At 44.7% G+C, this 22449-nt stretch overlaps 1 protein-coding gene and 1 pseudogene across 3 annotated transcripts; one reads left to right on the top strand and one right to left on the bottom strand.

The window, feature by feature from the left end:
• Positions 1–944: 944 nt before the first annotated feature.
• On the bottom strand, positions 945–13573 carry Zfp11 (zinc finger protein 11). 3 transcript variants are annotated; one of them, XM_006249287.5, is made up of 4 exons: positions 13435–13508; positions 7394–7520; positions 6618–6713; positions 945–3807 (listed from the first exon to the last, which is right to left on the bottom strand). In XM_006249287.5, the coding sequence occupies exons 1-4, from the start codon at positions 13474–13476 to the stop codon at positions 1871–1873; spliced, it is 2202 nt and encodes a 733-aa protein (XP_006249349.3). In that variant the 5' UTR covers positions 13477–13508; the 3' UTR covers positions 945–1870. The 3 variants fall into 3 exon arrangements, with proteins under 3 accessions (XP_006249349.3, NP_001395685.1, XP_038946026.1); NM_001408756.1 differs by lacking the exon at positions 7394–7520 and having other exon boundaries at positions 13435–13462; XM_039090098.2 differs by lacking the exons at positions 6618–6713; positions 7394–7520 and having other exon boundaries at positions 13435–13573.
• Positions 13574–19207: 5634 nt separating this feature from the next.
• Positions 19208–19935, top strand: LOC108352440 (40S ribosomal protein S25 pseudogene; annotated as a pseudogene).
• Positions 19936–22449: the final 2514 nt, after the last annotated feature.

Here is a 22449-nt window from a genome sequence, read left to right as displayed (position 1 = left end):
CTCCCTTAGTTACATGTCTCACTACCCTCTGCACTGTTCATGCCCCGCCACTGTACCCATGATCTGTACACATTTTCACCGCATGCGCGCACGCACGTGCACACACACGCGCGCGCGCGCTCGCCCATGCTCATGCACAACTTCACTCTGGTTGTCTCGTCCCCCCTGCCAGGCACACCACCATTACTCTACCCAAAAGCAACCCTGGTCTTGTTATATTCTGCCAACTACACCAAGTGTTGCCAAAATTCCTTCTGAGGGTCGGATATAAACATCTACCTCTTCTCGTAAAGCCCCAACAACAATCAGAGGCATGTGTCCCCCCGAGTTCACTCTGGGGGAACAGTGAGTTTACTGGGCTTCCTTATAGAACCTAGGTAAGGGGTTACTTACGGTGTGGGTGTTTCCCCCTACCAAAGGCTACCCCAGAAAGCACAACGGCTTTCCCACAGCAACAAACCCCGCTGGGCTGATGCTTTGCAAGCAGACTCAGCTGAACTGAAGTTTGTGGTTGATTGGCTCAGAGGATAACCATGACCGACAAATGGTCACATAAACAGTCATAAACTGTTTAACTCATGCACATGCCCTTATGATTAACAGACATAGAATCAGGAAGTCACTATTCTAAACAGAGAACCATGAAGTTGTTTAAATGAGTGCCATTTAGACAAAATAGATTTTGTTCCCCCCAAGCACAAGGGTTCTACCTTGCCTTAAATTATCAACTCCCTTAAAATTATTTTTGGTCTTTCTATTTTCCTCTTAGTCTTAATCATTATCCATAAACATGGAACTGCTTCTGTAGTTCTACTCCTAAGGTTTACCACTGGACTGTGATTTGTACATCTCAGTCAACACAAACGAATACCAACATTTCTGTGTTCTTTGTATGTATCCAAAGGAGTGGACATAAACCATATGACAAAGAAATGAACAAGTGATTTAAGATTCAGAAAGCTAGAACACTTTATTACACTTTCACATCCTTTGTAATTTCTGGGTTAAGTGCAAAAAGGATGGATTAAAATATCACATACAAAAACATCTCCAAATCCATACATCTGTTGGAGGGATAAAGACAAGGGGAACAAGAACCGCCAGTCATTCAGTATTCTTCAATGATATAGTACTAAGATCTCTTCTGTGCATGCTACAGTAAGGTGGTTTAATCTCTGTGACAAAAATAACAGGTCCAACAACACATACCAGAGAGGACAAACGAAGAACCATTCACTCCGTGTATGTACTAAAATAGAGTCTCTACATAATACACAGTTTTTCAACTGCCTATGATAATTCTTTATACACGTCAATTTTTGAGGTATGGGCTGGGCACGGGGATGCCAGCCTTTCGTCCCAGTGCTCTGGATGCAGAGACAGAAAGATCTCTGTGAGTCTGAGGCCAGCCTGGTCTACAAAGTGAGTTCCAGGGCTATTACAGAGACCCTGTCTTTAAAAAAAAAGGATTTGCTGATGTATTAGTGAAAGCTATATTAATCTTTTCATTTTATGAGGGGCTTTACAGTATAGTATTGGAGTGTTCTAGGGGTTAGACATAGGACAATAATACTCTTTCCAATATGAATTTCCCATTGTCCAACAAAGAAGGGCTTTGATCAAAGGTCAGGCCACATTATCACATCTGTAACAGTTCTGAAACAGTGCCATGCACCTTTTAAAGGTTTTGCCGCATCCCTTATACCTGCATTGTCTCCGCTCATATATGGGCCTCTTGGTGCAAACGGAAGATTCAGCAATTTTTAAAGACAGTAAGTGCATGAACGAGTTTTCCTCCTTTATGAGACACCCAGTAACAACTCTCTTCCCATTAAGGCGTCGCTTCTACACATATACACATACACCAATTCTAGACGTGGCTCGGTTTCAGGAGCGTGTGAGTCTCCTGGTGTCGCTTAAGGCTGGAGGAAGTAATGAAGGCCTTGCCACATTCTTTACATCGATAGGGCTTCTCTCTGGTATGAGTCCTCTGATGTCGCGTGAGCTGTGAGGAAAAGTAGTAGGCCTTGCCGCACTCCCTACACTTGTAGGACCTGTCTCCGGTGTGAACCCTTTGGTGTTTAGTAAGGTATGAGGAACAGTTAAAAGCCTTGCCACACTCCTTACACACATAGGGCTTTTCTACAATGTGGATTCGCTGATGCTTCTGAAGGTAGGAAGAACAGTTGAAGGCCTTGCCACACTCCTGACACACGTAGGGTTTCTCCCCGGTGTGAATTCTCTGATGCCGATTGAGCTGGGAGGAAAAGTAATAGGCTTTGCCGCACTCCTTACATTTATAGAGTCTGTCTCCAAGATGAATCCTCTGATGTTTGGAGAGATAGGAAGAACAGTTGAAGGCCTTGCCACACTCCTGACACACATAGGGCTTCTCCCCGGTGTGGGTCCTCTGATGCTTGGTAAGGTATGAGGTACAGTTGAAGGCCTTGCCGCATTCCTTACATATATAGGGTTTCTCTCCGCTGTGGATCCTCTGGTGTCGGATAAGCTGGGAAGAACACTTAAAGGGCTTACCACACTCTTTACATCTGTAGGGAATCTCTTCAAAATGAATCTTCATGTGCTGGATCAAGTAGGAGGAGCAGTAAAAGGCCCTGCCACACTCCTGACACTTGTAGGGCTTCTCTCCCGTGTGGATTATCTGGTGCCGACTAAGGGTGGAACTGTTATTGAAGGCCTTGCCGCATTCCGGACATTTGTAGGGCTTCGCGCCAGTATGAAGTATCTGGTGACGGGTAAGGTTTGACTGATACTTGAAGGTTTTGCCACACTCTTTGCAGATGTAGGGCTCCTCTCCAGTGTGGATCCTCTGGTGTCGGATAAGCTGGGAGGAAAGCCGGAAGGGCTTACCACACTCTTTACATCTGTAGGGCATCTCTTCAAAATGAATCTTCATGTGCTGGATCAAGAAGGAGGAGCAGTAAAAGGCCCTGCCGCACTCCTGACACTTGTAGGGCTTCTCTCCCGTGTGGATTATCTGGTGCCGACTAAGGGTGGAACTGTTATTGAAGGCCTTGCCGCATTCCGGACATTTGTAGGGCTTCGTGCCGGTGTGAACAATCTGGTGTCGGGTAAGGGTTGACTGATACTTGAAGGCCTTCCCGCACTCTCTGCACTGATACGGCTTCTCTCCAGTGTGGATGACCTGGTGCTGGGTAAGAGACGAATGCTTGCTGAAGGCCTTCCCACATTCTTCGCATTTGTGCGGTTTCTCTCCTTTGTGAGTCACCTGGTGTTGACTGAGTGTGTGGCTTCTCTTGAAGGCTTTGCCACATTCCTGACATCTGTACGGTTTGGCTTCAGTATGAATGACTTCGTGCTGAGTGAGGGTTGAGTTATATTTAAAGGCTCTGCCGCATTCTTTACACTGGTAGGGCTTCTCTCCGGTGTGGGTGACTCGGTGCTGCGTAAGGACAGAAAGTGTGGTAAAGGCTCGGCCGCACTCTTCGCACTTGTGTGGCTTCTCTCTCTTATGAGTCACCTGGTGCTGAGCAAGGTTTCTGCTTCTCTTGAAGGCTTTGCCGCACTCTTTACATTTGTAGGGCCTTGCAGCCGTGTGACTTATGTGGTGCTGGTAGAGGACTGAGCGGTATTTGAAGGCTTTCCCACAGTCTTTACACTTGTAGACCATGTCTCCTGTACGCACCCTGAGATGCTGATCAGAAGCTGATTCGTCACCGTCTTCCTGCTTGTCTGACGTCTCTTTGCGGTGCGCACACTGATGGATGGTAAGTTTTGCATGTTGATCAAAGTCTTTTGCTGAGTTGTTACAGTCAGAAAGATTCTCTGGAGAGGAAAGAGAAGAGACAATTTCATGGCTAAAGCTATGAATGACATTAGACTAACAGCATTTTTTCTCCCAGGCGCTATTTCACAGCCTCATTAACGGCCTATTTCATTACACGTGGGCTGGATTCTCCAAGGATCCGATGACGATGTGCATGGAGAAAAGAACTGATTGGGGTTAACTGAGTGTGGGAACTGTAAGCTCAGCATTGAGGATGGTGAAGCAAAAAGATCAAGGCAAGTTCAAGGGGTGCAGGGACTCCATAACAAGGGCCAGGATAGCCTGGGCTATACGGTGAGACCTTGTCTTAAAACAAATAAACGACGACTAAAACAAACAAACAAAAAACAAAACCTAATAACAGTGTCTTAAGTGGTTTTACTGCTGTGAACAGACACCATTACCAAGGCAATTCTTATAAAGGACAACATTTAACTGGGGCTGGCTTATAGGTTCAGAGGTTCAGTCCATGATCATCAAGGTGGGAGATGGCAGCATCCAGGCAGGCATGATGGTGGAGGAGTGAGAGTTCTATATCTTGTTCCAAAGGCAAACAGAAGACTGCCTTGCAAGCAGCTAGGAGGAGGGTCTCCAAGCCCACCCCCACAGTGACACACTTCCTCCAACAAGGCCACACCTCCTAATAGTGCTACTCCCTGGGCCAAGCATATTCAAAGCACCACAAACCCCAAAACAACAATAACACTTCTGTGTGTGTTCAGCTGTATGTTGCGGTGCAGAGAAAACAAAAGCCAGCAGCAGAGCAATGGGGTCCCCAAAACCATGGCAGCCTCATTCCCCAGTCTCCTTCTAAATGAACATTTGCTTCAAAGTTCAGTCCGGCTGCATTTCAGTTGTTCAAGTTCCTAGTTAAAGCATGAAACAGGTGCATTAATTACCCAAACTTCATTAGTAGAAACTTACATTACCAGATGTGATGCGGCTATTTCATCAAACATATAGTCTCTTAACTGATTTTCTGGGATGCTGTATGCTCTTGATCTCAGTTGATCATGGGCTGTTGGTTTTGCAGGGTTGTACCATACTGTAAACTGCGCATTTGTAGGGCCTTTCTCCTGTATGAACTCTCTGGTGTCGACTAAGAGTTGAGCTATTACTGAAGCCTTTGCCACACTCTTGGCATCAGTAGGGTTTTGCCCCAGTGGAAACAATTTTGTGTCAAGTAAGGGTTAGCTGATATCAGAAGGCTGTGTTACATTCTTGTCTTTCTTTAATACAAATTGTTAAGGTCATAATTCCCAAATCTTCTCCCTATCATAGTTTAGAATAAATGTCTTTTGTTTGTTTGTTTGTTTGTTTGTTTGTTTGTTTTGTCCTGCTCTAGTGAAAAGCCTAGGGATAATGAGAAACACCTGTCACCTCAGCAGCTACAAAATAACCAGTCACCTCGGCTGTCACAAAATAACCAGTCACCTTAGATGTTATAAAATAACCAGTCACCTCAGCTGTTACAGAATAACCAGTCACCTCTGGCTACAAAATAACCAGTCACCTCAGCTGTTACAAAATAACCAGTCACCTCAGCTGTTACAAAATAACCCGTCACCTCAGATGTTACAAAATAACCAGTCACCTCTGGCTACAAAATAACCAGTCACCTCTGGCTACAAAATAACCAGTCACCTCAGCAGCTACAAAATAACCAGTCACCTCAGCTGTTACAAAATAACCAGTCACCTCAGTTGCTACACTAAGGTGGCTTACTTCTAAATCTAACATCAAAGCCAGGCCAAGAGGACACATCCTTGGGATGGCAGAAGAGCAGACCGAGGAGCCTCTCCATGGCCCCACAGGAATGTGAAACTAACAACAGATAACAGTCAACTGCCTTTGTGGTAAATCCCCAAAGAACTTAACATGGACGGACATGCCCCAGTGAGGACAACAACTAAGGCCACCTGAGGGAAGTTTTTTTTGTTTTGTTTTGTTTTTTTATCTTTGTCATCAACCACAGCTCCTCTTTTCTGAAAACAGCATTCCATGGTCACCCCAAAATATAAACTACTTCCCACATCAGTCTGCCCTCTTGGGAGAGGAAAAGAGAGGATTGAGGCATGAATGAGGTGTCTGAGGGCTGACAGGTAACTTCAGTCTAGTCAGAACAGGAGAATGTATGTGCACGCACCTGCAGAGGCCAGAAGGGAGCAAGGGAGCCCCTGGATTATGGGAAGTTGTGAGCTCCCCATCAAACTGAGCACTGAGAATCAAATTTGTGTCCTCCACAAAAGCAGGACTTGTTCTCAACCACAGAGAATTCCCTCCAGTCTAAGCCCTGGAGTCCTAAGCAGATAAAGATAAAAGTAAGACCCTACAGAAAACAAAAATCTATTTGAAGGACCCTGATGAATTCTATGTGGTTCACTGGCATATTATCTGGATGGCCCTGGCCCAGAGAGACAGGAACAGATGATAGACTTTATATTACTATTCTTTTTTTTTTTTCTTTTTTCTTTTTTCTTTTTTTCGGAGCTGGGGACCGAACCCAGGGCCTTCCGCTTGCTAGGCAAGCGCTCTACCACTGAGCTAAATCCCCAACCCCATTACTATTCTTTTAATTCATTATTTATACACTTAAAGGTTATGTGGTTAGGGCCGGAGAGATAGCTCACAGTTGCAAGCATGTGTAGCTCATCCATAGGACCTGGGTTCAGTTCCCGGCACCCACATGGCAGCTCACAACTATCTGTGATGCCAGCTCTAGAAAAATCATTTCCACTGAAACAGAGCTTCCCAGTCCACATCTGAAAGCCGGGCATCTTTCTGTGTCTTCTGTGCCATATCTACCTACCTGGGTACATGGTTCCTGACTCCTGTCCCTTCACATCCCAAGGCTCTTGTATCTGTTCCAGCAGTGTGACCAGGGAAGGCTTACACACAGCAAGACCTGTTTATTGCAAACAGAGAACGGTGGTTCAGTTACGAGTCTCCTAATAAGTAAACACATTTCTCTGACCGTACTGTACTGGAAAAAAAGAAATGTAAAAAGAGATTTGAGGAAATGATTTTCGAGATTATTCCCTGACATATACATTAGAATATGTGTGAGGGATTTTCAACTTGGAGATGCTAAACTTCGCTTGCGCACTTGACCAACTCAAAGCAGAAGGGGAGATGGAATTTAAGATTCAGGCACAGTGCTTCATGCCAGTTACAGTGGTTTAGAGCAGTGGTCCTCAACCATCCTAATGATGCGACCCTTTAATACAGTTCTTCCTGTTGTGGTGAGCCCCCACTATAACATTGTTTTGTTACTACTTCATAACTGTAATCTTAAACTGTTAGGAATCATACTACGAACATCTGATATTCGAGCCCTGAAAGGGTATCATGACCCACACGTTGAGAACTGCTGATCTAGACTGAAGATATTCCTCAAGAAAGGAGATTTCAGGGTAAATACAATTAAAATGGCCTTCTACTGACCATAACAGCCCTAAATACTTCTCTGTGGGTGGAAATACAAACTGCCTTCATGCAAAATGGAAGCCCCTCATATACTGTCTACAGAGGACGGAAATCCGCTGTTAAGAGGCAATTAAGAATTCTGTAGACGGAGATCCTCACCCAGAGAGACAAGGTTTCTGTAATTCTCCAACATCACATTTCTATACAAATTCCACCGAGCAGGGTCTAGGCATTCCCACTCTTCAGGAGAGAAATCAACGGACACATCCTTGAAGGACAACAGCTCCTGAAACATAAGTGGATAGCAGAGAGAACTAAACGAAAAGAAGACAAACGGCCTAATCAAAAAAAAAAAAAAAAAAAAAAAAAAAGCAGGCTAAGGAACTGAGCAGAGGATGCTCCAAAGAAGAAACGCGAATGGAATGGCCAAGGCGTACTTTTAAAGTGGTTCATCATCGTCAGCCATCACAGAGATACAAATGTAAAGTACTTTCCGGTTCTGTCTTGGCACGGTCAGAATGGGGAGAATCAAGAAAACATGGCCTCAAAGGGTGATGAGGATGTGGGAAAGGAGACCAATCCGCTGATGCCAAATGTAAACTGGGACAGCCACTGTGGGAATCGGAGAGGCTCCTCGGAAAGCTAAAGACAGACAGCCACATGTCACAGTTACTTGCTTGTCCATGACCATGGCTGCTCTTGTCCTAACAGCTGGAAATGGAACCAAGCTGGCTGTCTATCAGCTGACGAGTGGACAGTGGAGATGTGTCGCACACACATGGTTGGATTTTATTCAGTTGTGAAGGACAATGAGATTCACTAGGGGACCAGAAAGACAAACGCCACATGTTCTCCCTATATGCTATCCTAGCTTTGAACTATACGCTTCACTTGGGGTGTTTCTGGAGGTCAAGAAGCTAAACAGGGGCTGATGAAGCGGGTGAGGTCTCAACAGAGGAGGAACAGTGTAATACTTGTGACATGAAAGTCACAAGGTTGGGGCAGGGTACTAGGGCAGCACCTCCCCCAGTGGATTGGCTCTTTTCGAATCAATCATCAATCAAGAAAATGCCCCACAGGTGCCCACAGACCAATGTCTGATGGGGCACTGAGGTTCCCTCTTCAGATGACTTGAGTTTGTGCCAAGTTGACAAAAAACAAAAACAACAACAACAACAAAAAACAAAAAACAAAAAATAAACAAACAAACAAAAAAACCACCTAACCAGGACGCTTGTGTTCTGCTTAGAGAGACATACTGGGGAGCTAGAGAAATAGCTCAGGGATTTCTGCTCCCTACAGAGGGTAAAGGTACTTTTGACCAAGCTAGACAACTTGAGTGCCATCCTGAGGACCCACCTGGTGGCAGGAGAGAGCCAACTCCTACAAGTTGTCCTCTGACCTCCACAAGCATGCCGGGGACAGCCCCATTCACACACACACACATACACACACACACACACACACACACACACACTAGATAGAGTGAAAAAAAGTAAACTTTAGGACAAAAAGGAAAGACACAGAATAGTCACCACGACATTAGAAAACAAGTTCAGCAGATGGACACTAGCTACCTTGAGTAGATTTGACTAAAAGTTCTCTTTCATTTCTGAGGTCGCTGAATCAAGAAAGGTCTCCAGAGAAGTGATGGGAGTCCTGGATTGTAGTAAAAAGCAATAAATGCATATATCTCAGGGTTGTCCCTGCCCAGAGCTATGAACTGATGTGAGAGTCTGGCAAACACTGGTCGTTCATTTTCAGTACTCTTTCTCCAGAGATGTTCAAGTACCTGTTGGGGTTTGGTCTGTTTATAAATCCTTTTACACATACCCCACAACCAGAGAAACTAAGGAAGGACCAAGAGCTGCCAGGAGAAATCATCTGCATCATTTTTAAAGATTTATTTTATATATATCTTCAGACACACCATAAGAAGGCATCCGATCTCATTACAGATGGTTGTGAGCCACCATGTGGTTACTGGGATTTGAACTCAGGACCTTTGGAAGAGCAGTCAGTGCTCTTAACTACTGAGCCATCTCTCCAGCCCTCTTCATAGTTTTAAAAAGCAGCTCTTCTTCCTTCAACCCACAAGGACCAGCTGCAGCCTCACGGCTATTTGACACACATTGTCGGTGTTTGGACTCCCCTCAAGTTGAGGCTATTGGATAACATAGTTGACTCAGTATAACTAATGAGTATACCTTTATCCTGGGAAAGCCCAAAAAGCAAGTTAAGTAAAGGCCATTTCCACACAGATGTCACCAGAAATCTTGGTTATAGAACCACAGACTTTTCGGTAAACACTGTCAAGTGAGCACAGGAATGGAATAACTTAAATGTAAATTCCTGTTCCCGCCACGTGCACAGAAGCAACAGAACTGCACAACCATAGGATTCACAGCTCAGCGCTGGCGATGGCCTTGAGAACGGAAACCAAGTTCCAAGAATTCATACGAGTTAAAATTCATACGAAGGGAGATGGTTTGGCGAGCAAACGCTTGGGGGCACGGCATTCGTGGAAATGCCATGTGGGTCGAGAGGCCTCCTTGGAATCCCAACTCTCAGGAGACTGCTCGGGAATCTCCGGGGCAGGGTGGCTAGCTGGGTTCGACAAATCGGCACATTCTGGGTTAGTATGTCAGGGAGAAACAACTGAGGAAGACACCTGACACTGGCACTTGGCCTCAGCGCGTGTCGCCATGTCTGTGTGCCCACCTACACCTACAGTAACAGACGACTGTGCAGACACAGTGCATGTGCACGAAAATGAATAAAAATCAAAGGAAGAAATGGAGACCTCTGAGCGCATCCATTTCAAAGCTTAAACACAAATAAGAATCGCAAAGCAATGGGAAACGAGCGATCACATTAAAAACAGCGAACTTTACTAATAACAACTGACAATTGCATCCCTTCGATAGAACAGAGGCAAGGTTACCAGAATGGAGAGATATCACAAGTCATTCCCCTCAACCCCCACCCATCGCTTCCCCTCCCCCATCCCCACCATCACATTCTGTGGCTTTAAGGATAAGGAAAGTTGCTCAAACTCTATCAGAAGATGAGAAGCACAGCCTGTCACATGCCTGGGATCCTAGCACTCAGGAGGGTCAAATACACTGGGCCAGCCTATGCTACTCAGCACAGTCTCAACTAGGCAGGGCATGAGAGTAAAACCCTACCTCAGCACATCAAAATGGATGAAGCATCAGTGAAGTCCACACGTCAATATTATTTTCATGTCGCGGAATAACTTTGGGTCTGGGACATAGCTCAGTGAAAGAGCACACACGTCATAAGCAGGATCCCCAAGGTTCAACCCCCATCTACTACCAAGAAAAACGTCCCAACTTCACAACCGTGTGAGAAACAACAGGCAACCACAACCACTGTAGTGTCTTCACAATCAAACTCTAGGTGACCGTTTCTGTGTTTCACATCTGCAGATTCACCCAACACGAGATGATAGAAGGACTGTAGGAAGACACCTGAATTAAGCACACACTTTTCTTGTCGTTATTGTGTGCCAGTGCAGAAAAGCTAATGGGTAGTATGTAGTATTTCTATTAGAACAAGTGCTCTGAGAAGTATAAAGTCTCCCAGAGGACGTCTGTGGCTTGTCTGTGTATGCCGTCATTACACAGACTACTGGAGTACCTGCAGACTCTGGGTACCAAGGGACTAGATGAGTCTCCACCATTTCTAATATTTGGCTAAGCAGAGCAAATTACATTAGTAGCTGTAGGTCTCGACCTTCCTAATGCTGTGACCCTTCAAAAAGAGTTCCTTATGGTGGTGAACCCCAACTACAACCTTATTTTTGTTGCTACCTCCTAACTGTAATCCCGCTAGTTCTAAATCGTAATATAAATAATTTTGGAGAGAGAAGTTTGCCAGAGGGGCCATGGCCTACAGGTTGCTAACCACTGGTTTAGTGGCTTCCCTGATTTTGAAATGGCTGTGAGACTTTGTTTATGGAAAATCACCCTGCACACTTGAAACACAAATTGTCAGCTTAAATGACCTTAACACACTGTATTCGTTAGGATTCCCTAGAAAAATCGAACCAACAGAATAAATATATATTAAAGGGAATTTACAGGGAACACTGGAGACTTCCAAAACATGATAAATTACTGCCATTGCCTTCGGTTCTCTTCTGCAGAACACTGTGTACTTCAAATACAGGACCCAGAGGATGTGATCTGAAAGTCCCCTCCATGAGGACTAGCTTTCAAGGGACCAGATGGTGCCATGCAAGTTTCCAAAGGAGAGAGGCAGGCAATAGTGCTATAAGCTAGGATGCCTATACATGACACCATGGGATCATGACACAATAAGCCACAAAAATAGCTTGGAAGTTACCTAGCAACTCATCTGGACTTGATCCTTCTAACCAAGAGGGAAATCGTGCCTGGTACCGGGAACCTAACCAACTACCCAGAGCCAGGGAGACCATGGATTGAGGAGGGGAACCTACAACTGTCACTTTCCTGGGCTAGCATGGCTTCTAACCGCATGCGAAACACTCATCCTTACACTCACAGATAAATGTGGCTCTCGCCCAGCGTCAAGGAAAATCCTCTCTGCATCAGATGGAGACCGGTACAGAAAACACCAACTGGCCAAAATATAGAAGGCATGTGAGGGTTTCAGCCACATTGATACACTGACTACACAGGTCCTGAGTGTTTCAGTCACGGAATCCGGACATGGTGGCGGTGCAAGGGCTGGGGGTAGGGTGGGGTGGGGAGCACTGAGTGACATAAATATACCCTCTTTCATTAAAGGGGCTGTATATGAACTGCCAAGCTTTTGGGAACGAAGGAGAGGGAAGGTCTCCCTAGACCTCAGGCAGTGAGTAGCTATACATACGTGTGTAAGCACATCCACAGGGTAGTTTGAGGTAGAAAAGCTAAAAGTGACAGGTCCCTGTACAGTCCCAGAAAGTGTTTCTGGTATATACTTCCAGGAGCTACAAAAAAGCATGAGCTCTAATTTCTTTGCAACAGTAATTTAACCCCAGACTGGGAGCTCTTATCAAAAAGTTAAACCAGCTCTCAGGAAGCATAAAAGAGAGAAAAGAAAAGAAAAGAAAAGAAAAGAAAAGAAAAGAAAAGAAAAGGACAGACAGACAGACAGACAGGCAGAAAAAAAAAAAAGCCTCCGGGCCAGCATGGGCTACCTGGAGAGACGTCATTAGAAGGAAAAGGGGGGCGGGGCGGGGAGGTTCTAGGGAACATAAACATGGGGAGGGGCAGCCCTTGGGAACTATTGGTAAGATGGCAAATTGACTATATGAATTTTTAAATAATGTGAAAGCTCTACATAAAGAAGTTAAAGTTGACTTACTATATGACCCAAAAGTCATAGTACAGAGTAAGTACACCAGGACAAGGACACAGTTATAATATTATAGTAGCCAAGATATGTAAACAAACGCAATGTCTTCAGATAAAATATACCAAACGTTCCCCCTATCCACTTGGTATCCAGCCTTAAAAGCTGCGGGCTCACAGATCCGCCCTAGGGCAGAATTCCAGGGACCTTAACAACTCCTATCCTGAAACCTGGCACCGGTAGCATTTATTATCTGCACTTGAGATCCGAAGTACTGAAATCCGGTACCGAAAAAAAAAAATAATAATAAAAGACCCATCACCTCTGAAATCAGCCAGGGGAAAGCTCAACCCAAAGATTTCGTGCTAAAATGTCTGTGCCTAGGGAGAAGTGTGACGTGAAAAGTTTTACCAGGAGTCCCGTGCTTTCTGCACCGGCGCAAAGTCCACGAACACAAAACAAGTTCTTTCAAATTGCCACCTGGTGTGCACCGGGGGGAGAAATATAAAAAGCACAGAGTCTGTTTGAAATCTACACGGGGACAGCTTAATGTGAAGACAGGAAACTGGCATGGAAAAGTCTTAGGAAGTCACTGTCCTGAATGGACGCTGCCAGTGATGTAGGAAGCTCAGGAGAAGGGGGCGCGGACCCCAGCCCAAAGCTTTTCTCGGGCAGAACTTGCACACGGGGAGTCGGGGTGTCCCCAGTATCCCGCCATCGGGCTGCCAGACTTGTGCCCTCGCCGCGAGCCGAAAGAGCCGCCCCAGAAGGAGTCGACCCGGGACTCGCCTCCAACCCTGCACGGCTGCAGCTACAGCAAAACCTCCTGGCTCTGAGGCCGGGCCCCGACTCACCATGTCCGGATTCCGGAACGGATCGTTTCCGCGGTGTTCCATTCCGGGGTGTCCGGGTTCTCCCGTCTCCGGTTTCCGCAGGGTTCCATTCCGGGGTATCTGGGTTTCCCGGATCTCCGGGTTACACGGTGAGCCGTTCCGGAGTGTTTGGGTTCCGACTTGTCTAGGAATCCTCCCCGTGAGTCCAAGTTGTGAGGGCACAGGCTGACCGGCAAAAGCTGGACCGGAGATGCAAATAGGAAACGGACTCCAATGTCGGTGGCAACCCACACAAGGCTCGCCTAGGTTGGAGCCTGTCTCCATGGCAGTTCTCAAGCTAGAGGTCCTGAATGGAGACCACTTCTGGGCTTTCCACAGCCTTGCTTGACAGTGCAATCATTTCCAAGCTGAGTAGGGACAAAAATGATAGGTTTTGCTGTATAGATTATTTTTAGCAATTCTCTTCAATGCAATTGAATTTTTAGCAATTCAATTTCGTACAATGTATTTTGACCGATCTACTCCTGTATCTTTTGCATGTCCATATAGTAGCTTCAAATCTCTATTAGATATGAATTAAATATCATAGCATGGCAACATGACTCCCACTTTGTTCTGGAAAGAATACTCTGATAGACACAGAATCCTGTATTGATATTCTTTTTCTCTGACTTTATACATGTAACTTTGTTTTTTATGTTGTTTGTTTGTTTGTTGAGACAGGGTTTCTCTATGTATCCTTGGCTGTCCTGGAACTCTGTAGACCATGCAGGCTTCAAACTAAGAAATCTGCCTGCCTCTGCCCCTGAGTGCTGGGATTAAAGGCATATACCACCGCCACTGGCTTCATTTTTTTTAAGATTTATTTTTATTTATATGAGTACCCTGTAGCTGTCTTCAGACACACCAGAAGAGGATATTGAATCCCATTACAGATGGTTGTGAGCCACCATGTGGGTTCTGGGAATTGAACTCAGGACCTCTGGAAAAGCAGTCAGTGCTCTTAGCTGCTGAGCCATCTCTCCAACCCCCCCCCCAGCTTCATTTTTTTAATTTCTATTACTGATTTCATATTTCTGTAACTGAGATCATAGGTTGCCTAGATATGTGTTGATTTTGCTGGTTTCTTTCTTGGTTTTCGGTTAATCTTTGAATGTTTCCAGTTTAGCTATGGTGTAACTATGGTCACTATTGCTGCGAAACACCATGACCAAAGCACCTGGGGGAGGAAAGTGTTTCTTTTCCTTATACTTCCACAGCACTGTTCATCACTGAAGGAAGTCAGGACAGGAACTGAAAAAGGACAGGAGCCTGAAGGCAGGAACTGATGCAGAGGCCATGGTGGAGTACTGTTTGCTGGCTTGATCAGCTTACTTTTTTCATATAATCCGGGACCACCAGCCACAATAGGCTGGGCCATCCCTTACCAAACACTAACTAAGAAAATGTTCCCACAGGCTTGCCCGTATCCCAGTCTTATGGCGGTATTTTCTAAATCGTGGTTTCCTCTTCTCAGCTCTACATTGTGTCAAACTGAACAAAAAGAAAAAGGGCAGGAGGAGAACAAAGAGGAGGAGGAGAGAGACGAGAGTGGGATTTAGGGCATTTCAAATCACAAGACAAACATCAGCTTTCGTGTCAAAAGATGAGCTGTCTAGAAAGGAAGCCCTCCTAATAAGATGCAAATTAAAGCTTGATTTCTAAGAAATTATGTGCAGAGAGGTGAGGTCCTATAACTAATGGCTTCCAGTGAGGTACGGTAGGAGGGGATGCTAGTCATTTATATACTACAAGTCACTAGAACCACTGGCACGGCCTCCAGAAATGTTTGTGGGGTATCCACGAGAGAAGACTACTTGGACATGGGTTTAAGCCAACATAGAGTCGCTGCAATATAGACAGCTATGAACACTGGGTTTTCAAGATCCCAGGGTCGCCCTAAGCCTTTCTCAGGATGAGCTTGTCAGGACATGAACGATATCGTGGGTTGACATACTTCAGATGCAAGGACGGTTAGCCAGAAGTGGAACTACAGCAGCCGAAAAGCAAGGTAGTACATTCAGAGACTTTCCAGGAGCTATGGACCTGCGCGGATTAGAGCTTTGTTTCCCTTTTGGCTGGTGGAACTGTCTACGTGTTCAGTTTTAGGGCCTGAATGACTTCCATCATGGAGTCGGTCATGTTAAGTTTGGGGACCTATGAAGTTCTGGGGCCCTGTTACAAAAGGAACATGACTTACTTGCTTGCTTTTGATGTCACGTTAAGAAGCTACTTCTCTTAGGCCCGACTGCATAGGAATGGTGCTACCCACAGTGGACTCAGTCCTCCTACATCAATTAGCAATTCAGTCAGTCAAGCTGATGGAGGCTTCTCCTCAATTGAGGTTGTCTCTTCCAAATTGACTCTGGGTGGGTCAAATTGACAGCTTAAGCTAAGTATGATGCTGTCTTAGTTACTACTCTATTGCTGTGATAAAACACCACGACCGAGGCAACTGATAGAAGTGAGGGTTTATTTGGAGTTTGCAGTAATAAAAGGAGAGAAATCTATCAGCATCATGGCAGTTTTCGTGGCAGTAGGCTGGCAGGCATGGTGCTGGAGTAGCAACTGAGAACTCACATCCTAGTGCACAAATAAAGAGCAGAGGCACACTGGGGATGGCCCAACTCTTTTGAAACCTCAAAGCCTGCCACTCCAGTGACACCTTACTTTAAAAAGGCCACATCAATCACTCTTTCTCAAACAGCCACCAACTAAATATCCATGTATTCAAGAGCCAGAGACTTAAATGGAAGACATTTCATTTGTCTTACCACAGCAATATAAAAGTAACAGACCAAAGTTGGTACCAGGAGTGGGGGGAATGCCATGAAAAAAAATTACCATGTTGGTTTTTTGGAGGAATTTGAGAGTTTAGACTAGAAAAGTGGTTGAACATTGTAAACAGAGCTTAATGGACTATCCATATAGGAATTGGAAGACAATAATGATGAGAGCTTTGTGGACCGAGGAGGTCCGAATCAAGAGGTTTTTACAGGGGGATAATATTAATAACTGAGCTAGGGACCATTCTTGTGATATTTTTGCAAACGATGTGGCTGACTTTTTCCCTAGTTCTAAGAACGTGCCTGGTGTTAAATTGGGGTTGAGGATTTAGCTCAGTGGTAGAGTGCTTGCCTAGCAAGCACAAGGCCCTGGGTTCAGTCCTCAGCTCCGGAAAAAAAAAAGGAAAGAAAAGAAAAGAAAAGAAGAGAAGAGAAAAGAAAAGAAAAGAAAAGAAAAGCAATGGACTGCTTACTTTGGTGGAGGAGATTCCAAGACAGTCTAATATTGACTCTGTTGCGTGGTTATTAGTGATCGCTCTTGCGTGAGTCTACAATGAAAAAGAACAGGCGGAGCAAAGAGAAAAAGAGCACCAGGGAATTTAATGTTGGAACCAAGCCTGGTGCTGAAAGAGATGAGAGAGTTCAAGGAGAGGCCTGATCAGCACAGACTAAGGGAGGGGTGTCCTCGGGACAGGACCTCACCCAGATAAGCTTCCAACTTGTGAGAAGAAAAGCCTGAAGAAATGTTCTGCCCCTATGAAGAAAGAGCAAATTAAGTTGCTGCAAATGTGACTTTTGGGTGGGCTGGTTTCACTAGAAGCTGATCGGCAAACTTGGCAGTGCCATCTCTGTGGTACTGGCTTTTGAATCATGAAGGATACTTTAGGAAGAGGGTCCTGGAGAGCCACAGAGACAAATGTGTGGTGGGGGCCGCCCTGCATGAAAGCCCTGAGAGGCCGTTGTGTGAAAGTTGTTTGTTTGTTTTGGTTTTTTTTTGTTGTTGTTGTTGGAGATCCTGAGATGTTAGAGGTGCCGGAGCCTTGGAATATCCGATAAGAAAGGTTACAGACACAGAGCGCGACCTGCCCTGGCGAGAAGTTTTACCAGGCAGCAAAGCTGGAAGGGCGGGGCCACTTTGGCCCTCTGACATCAGGCACGAAGCTACAAGATTTGGAATTTGCCCTGCTGGGCTTCAATAATGAATCCTTCCTTTTAGAATGGGAATGCACGTTCTGTACGTTGTATGTTGAAAGTATGTTATTTGCTTCTTATTTTATAGGGGGGGTTTACAGTAAAGAGATTGCGTTGCATCTCAGAGATTTTGGACTTTGAACTTTTAAATGGCGTCGAGACCGAAAGACTACGGGGGCTTTTGAAGTTAGACCGCATGCATTTTTGCATTATGATGTGGTCAGGAGTCTATGGAATCTAGAGAGTGGAATGTGGTGGGTTGAACAAGCGTGGCTCCCATAGGATTACATGTGTGAATATTGGTCCCCAGATGGTGGAACTGTTTCCAAAGGATTAGGGGGTGTGGCCTCGCTGAAAAAAAAAAAGCGTGTCACTGGGAATGGACTTTGAGCCATTCCTACTGTGCTCTCTGTTTCCTCTTTGTGGTTCAGTTTGTGAGCTCTCGGCTGTTCCTCTGTCATATCTGCCTCTTCATACCTTGCTTCACTATCAAGGACTCTAACCCTCTGGAACCAAAGGCCTATGTCCCTGGTCACGGTATATTATCACGGCAATAGAAAAAAGCAACTAAGGTAATGACTTTGGAGTTTCTTAACATTTGCTAATAACAAATAATGTGGAAGATTACTTTAAAATGATGATTTGATATTAATAAAGTTCTGGTTTTTTTATGTCTAGTTTATACACCTATTTTATTCAGAATGGCTGAACTGAGGAGGAAGGATGTACCCTGAAAGTTCATGGTACCCCCACCCCAGGCCAGGGCCCACTCTGGATAACAAAGGATAAAGGAGAGTAGTAGTTAAATGTCAGAGTGAACTTCTCTGCTGCTGACTGTGGGTCTGGTATGGCCGGCCTCCTCGTGTTTCTGTAGCCATTTCCCAGCACTGGTGGACTAGATCTTCTTTTTTTTTTTTTTTTGGTTCTTTTTTTCGGAGCTGGGGACACCGAACTCAGGGCCTTGTGCTTCCTAGGCAAGCGCTCTACCACTGAGCTAAATCCCCAACCCCCATGAATGCTTTTCTTTTTTTTTTCTTTTTTCTTTTTTTTTTCTTTTTTCTTTTTTTTTTCTTTTTTCTTTTTTTTTTCTTTTTTTTTTTTTTTTTTTTTTTTTTTTTTTGGTTCTTTTTTTCGGAGCTGGGGACCGAACCCAGGGCCTTGTGCTTCCTAGGTAAAGCGCTCTACCACTGAGCTAAATCCCCAGCCCCTGGACTAGATCTTCAAACTGAGCCAAAATTAACCCACCCTTCTGTATATTGCTTGGGGGAGGGTATTTTTTGACAGGAATGAGAAAAGTAGCCAAGACAGGACCTTTCAGAAACCACTGGAAATTCTGTCCTAATGCTAAGCAAAACGTCATTTAACACATTTCCATAAAACTCGTCAGCCATCCAAACAGCATTTTTTAATATTTTATTTTATTTGAGACAGGATCTCACTGTGTATCCCTGGAAGATAAAAAAATTCACTATAGGGGCTGGGGATTTAGCTCAGTGGTAGAGCGCTTACCTAGGAAGCGCAAGGCCCTGGGTTCGGTCCCCAGCTCTGAAAAAAAGAACCAAAAAAAAAAAAATTCACTATGTAGACCAGGCTGGTCTTGAACTCACAGAGATCCACCTTCCTCCTCCATCTGATGCCCTCTTCTGGTGTGTGTGCAGGCAGCAACAGTGTACTTATATAAATAAAATAAATAATTCTTGAGAGAGAGAGAGAGAGGGAGAGGGAGAGAGAGGAAGGCAGGGGGAAGAGGGGAGAGGGAAAAGGAGGGAGGAAGGGAGGGAGAGGGAGAGAGAGAATGACGACGACGACGACGACGACGACGACAACAACAACAACAACAACATCTTAGTGAGGCTACAGTAGTCCTCACTACTCTCTGACCTTCGCCATGCCACCCAAAGATGACAAGAAGAAGAAAGATGCTGGAAAGTCGGCCAAAAAAGACAAACACCCAGTAAACAAATCTGGTGGCAAGGCCAAAGAGAAGAAGTGGTCCAAAGGCAAAGTTCAGGACAAGCCAAACAATCTGGTCCTGTTTGACAAAGCTACATCCGGCAAACTCTGTAGGATGTTCCCATTATGACTCCAGCTGTGGTCTCCAGGAGACTGGAGATCTGAGGTTCCGTGACCAGGGCAGCCCTTCAGGAGCTACTCAGGAAAGGACTTATGAAGCTGCTTTCAAAGCACAGAGCCCAAGGAATTGACACAAAGGGTGGAGATGCCCCAGCTGCTGGTGAAGATGCGTGAACAGGTTCAATCAGCTGTACATTTGGGAAAATAAAACTTTATTGAATCAAAAAAAAGAAGAGAAATAGAAAAAAAATGATCCCTGGTGTGGTGGTGCATGTCTTAAATCCCAGTACTTAAATCCACAGAGGCAGGCAGAGCTCTGTGAGTTCAAGACCAGCTTGCTCCACAGAACAAGTTCCAGGACAGCAAGAGCTACCCAGTAAAATTCTGTCTTGGAAAAAAAAATAAAGAATATAATGTACTGGGTTGGGGATTTAGCTCAGTGGTAGAGCGCTTGCCTAGAAAGCGCAAGGCCCTGGGTTCTGTCCCCAGCTCTGAAAAAAAAAAAAAAAGAAAAGAAAAAAAAGAATATAATGTACTAATTTAAAAATCTCTCTATGTACACTCACTATGGTATTATACATAAATGGCATTGTAGAATCAAGTTCTAATACAAAATTTAATTAAACCTTCTTAAAAATCTGGCAACTGGATATATGAACAAAGCTATAAAATTCATGAGGCAGGTCACATATGTCTTCCATGAGTAACAGGTAAATCAAAACTAATTAATAACGAAATTATAAACCAAGATCTATGTCATTTTGAAGAAATATGTTCAGTGAAAACAAAGAGAGGTTCCCACTCATAGTAATATTTATGTGTGCTTTTTTAAAACCGAAAAGGTGATATGAGGGAGGGGGGGTTCTGATAAAATTTTATAAATAGTGATTCGAGATCCAGAACTTTAGAACATGTTATTCTATTCCTGTAACCCTCATAATTTTGGGATAATTATTAAAATAGGTGAATAAAATTATTCATACAAAATAGTCTCCTATGAATTGTTTAATATATGACAACACAGGGAAATCAATTAATAGGGTCCTAGTTCCCAGTACCCTACTAAGCGAAATCTGCCACCTGCCTTCTTGAGTATGGTGGCTCCATTTCTGTGACAAAATGAGATATCATTCAATACACGCCAGTGCTAACATGTTGAAAGCCTTTCTCTGTTTACGAAAACCAACATCATGTGAGATCTACACGACATTCCAAAAGCCACCTTTGCGATCTGTGGAGAAAACAGATGAGTTTCCAGGAAGCAGTTCCATGTTTCTGATGGAAGGACCAGCGAGTCCTGCCTTGGACAGTGAGCAGTGTCAGGCTATCGAGTTAGTAAATGGGGGTTGGTCGTGCTTATATCCATTCACAGATAAGCTGCCTGCCTGATGCCTCTGGTATATTTTATGTATTTGTAGGATTTCTATCTTATACTAATTCCCTATGTGCATTAAAAACTAAACTAGGAGTCAAAGCATTCATGTGCCGTTTGTTTTGTAAAAGAGTTTCCGAAGTGAATAGGTGGCCCTCCTGAGCTGCGGATCCCGGGCAATGGTCTTTTTCTGAGTTATTACACATATACATCTTCTGGAGTTGGACATGTGGCTCAGCAGTTAGCACAGGCTGCCCTTGCAGAGGACCTGGGTTCGGTTCCCAGCATCCACATGGCATCTCACAACTCCCTTCTGCCGTCCAAAAGCACTGCATGCATGTGGTGTCCATGTGCACAAAACATCCAAACAAACAAAATTAACATTTTTAATGTATAAAGTTTCTATCCAATGAGAATTGGCTCGCATACAATAATTGGATTTGATCAGTGCAATCTATTAAACTCCATTTCATTGTGAATTGGGTGTTCAATAATGTGATGGTTTGTATATGCTCAGCCCAGGGAGTAGCACTATTAGGAGGTGTGGCCCTGTTGGAGAAGGTGTGTCCCTGTGGGTGTGGCCTATAAGACCCTCCTCCTAGCTGCCTGGAAGTCAGTCTCCCAACAGCTGACTTCAGATGATGTAGAACTCTCAGCTCCTCCTGCACCATGCCTGCCTGGATGCTGCCCTGCTCCCGCCTTGATGAAAATGGACTGAACCTCGGAACCTGTAAGCCAGTCCCAATTAAATATTGTCCTTTATAAGACTTGCCTTGGTCATGGTGTCTGTTCACATCAGTAAAACCCTAACTAAATTACATGTATACGTGTGTTTGTGTATGGGTATGTGCCTACAGGTGCCCTTGGAGGCCAGAAGAGGGCGCTGGAGTTATTTATAAAGGGTTCTCAGGTACCTAATATGAGTGCTGAGAACTGAACTCAGGTCCTCCACAAAAGCAGTTCATGTTCTTAACGACTGAGCCATCCATCCAGCTCCCTTTACCACACTCGTTACCCATGTCATGTCTCCCTCATGTGTGAGTCCTTTGATGATGTGTAAAAGTTGAACGATTGTTAAAGGCTTTCCCACACTGTTTGCATTCACAGGGTCTTTCTCCAGTATGAATTCTCTGATGCCACAAGAGCATCGAGATGTCTTTGTCACGCTCGTTACATTGGTAGTGTTTGACTCTCAGGTGGATGACCTGGTGCCAATGCAGATGTGAAGAACACTTAAAGGCTTTGCCGCAGTCTTCACACCTGTAGGGTTTCTCTCCGGTGTGAATCCTGATGCTGACTCAGGTGTGAGGGGCGGTTACAAACCTCGCCACACTCCTTACATCTGTAGAGGCATCTACACATTTCCAGTGTGCACTCTCTGATGCTGGTGGAGGTATGAAGAACAATTATAGCCTTTGCCACATGACTTGCACTTGTAGAGCTTCTCAGCAGTGTGACCTATTTGATGTTGGCTAAGGTGTGAAGAAGCTAAGGTGTGAAGAACTTAAGGCTCAACTGCATTCCTTACACCTCTAGGGTCTCTCTCCTGAATGCATCCTCTGATGCTGGTTAAGG

Source organism: Rattus norvegicus, chromosome 12 (assembly GCF_036323735.1).
Source record: "Rattus norvegicus strain BN/NHsdMcwi chromosome 12, GRCr8, whole genome shotgun sequence".
Classification (NCBI taxonomy): domain Eukaryota; kingdom Metazoa; phylum Chordata; class Mammalia; order Rodentia; family Muridae; genus Rattus; species Rattus norvegicus.
The sequence above is the reverse complement of the archived record's forward strand: the minus strand, read 5'-3'. Positions and strand labels throughout refer to the sequence as shown.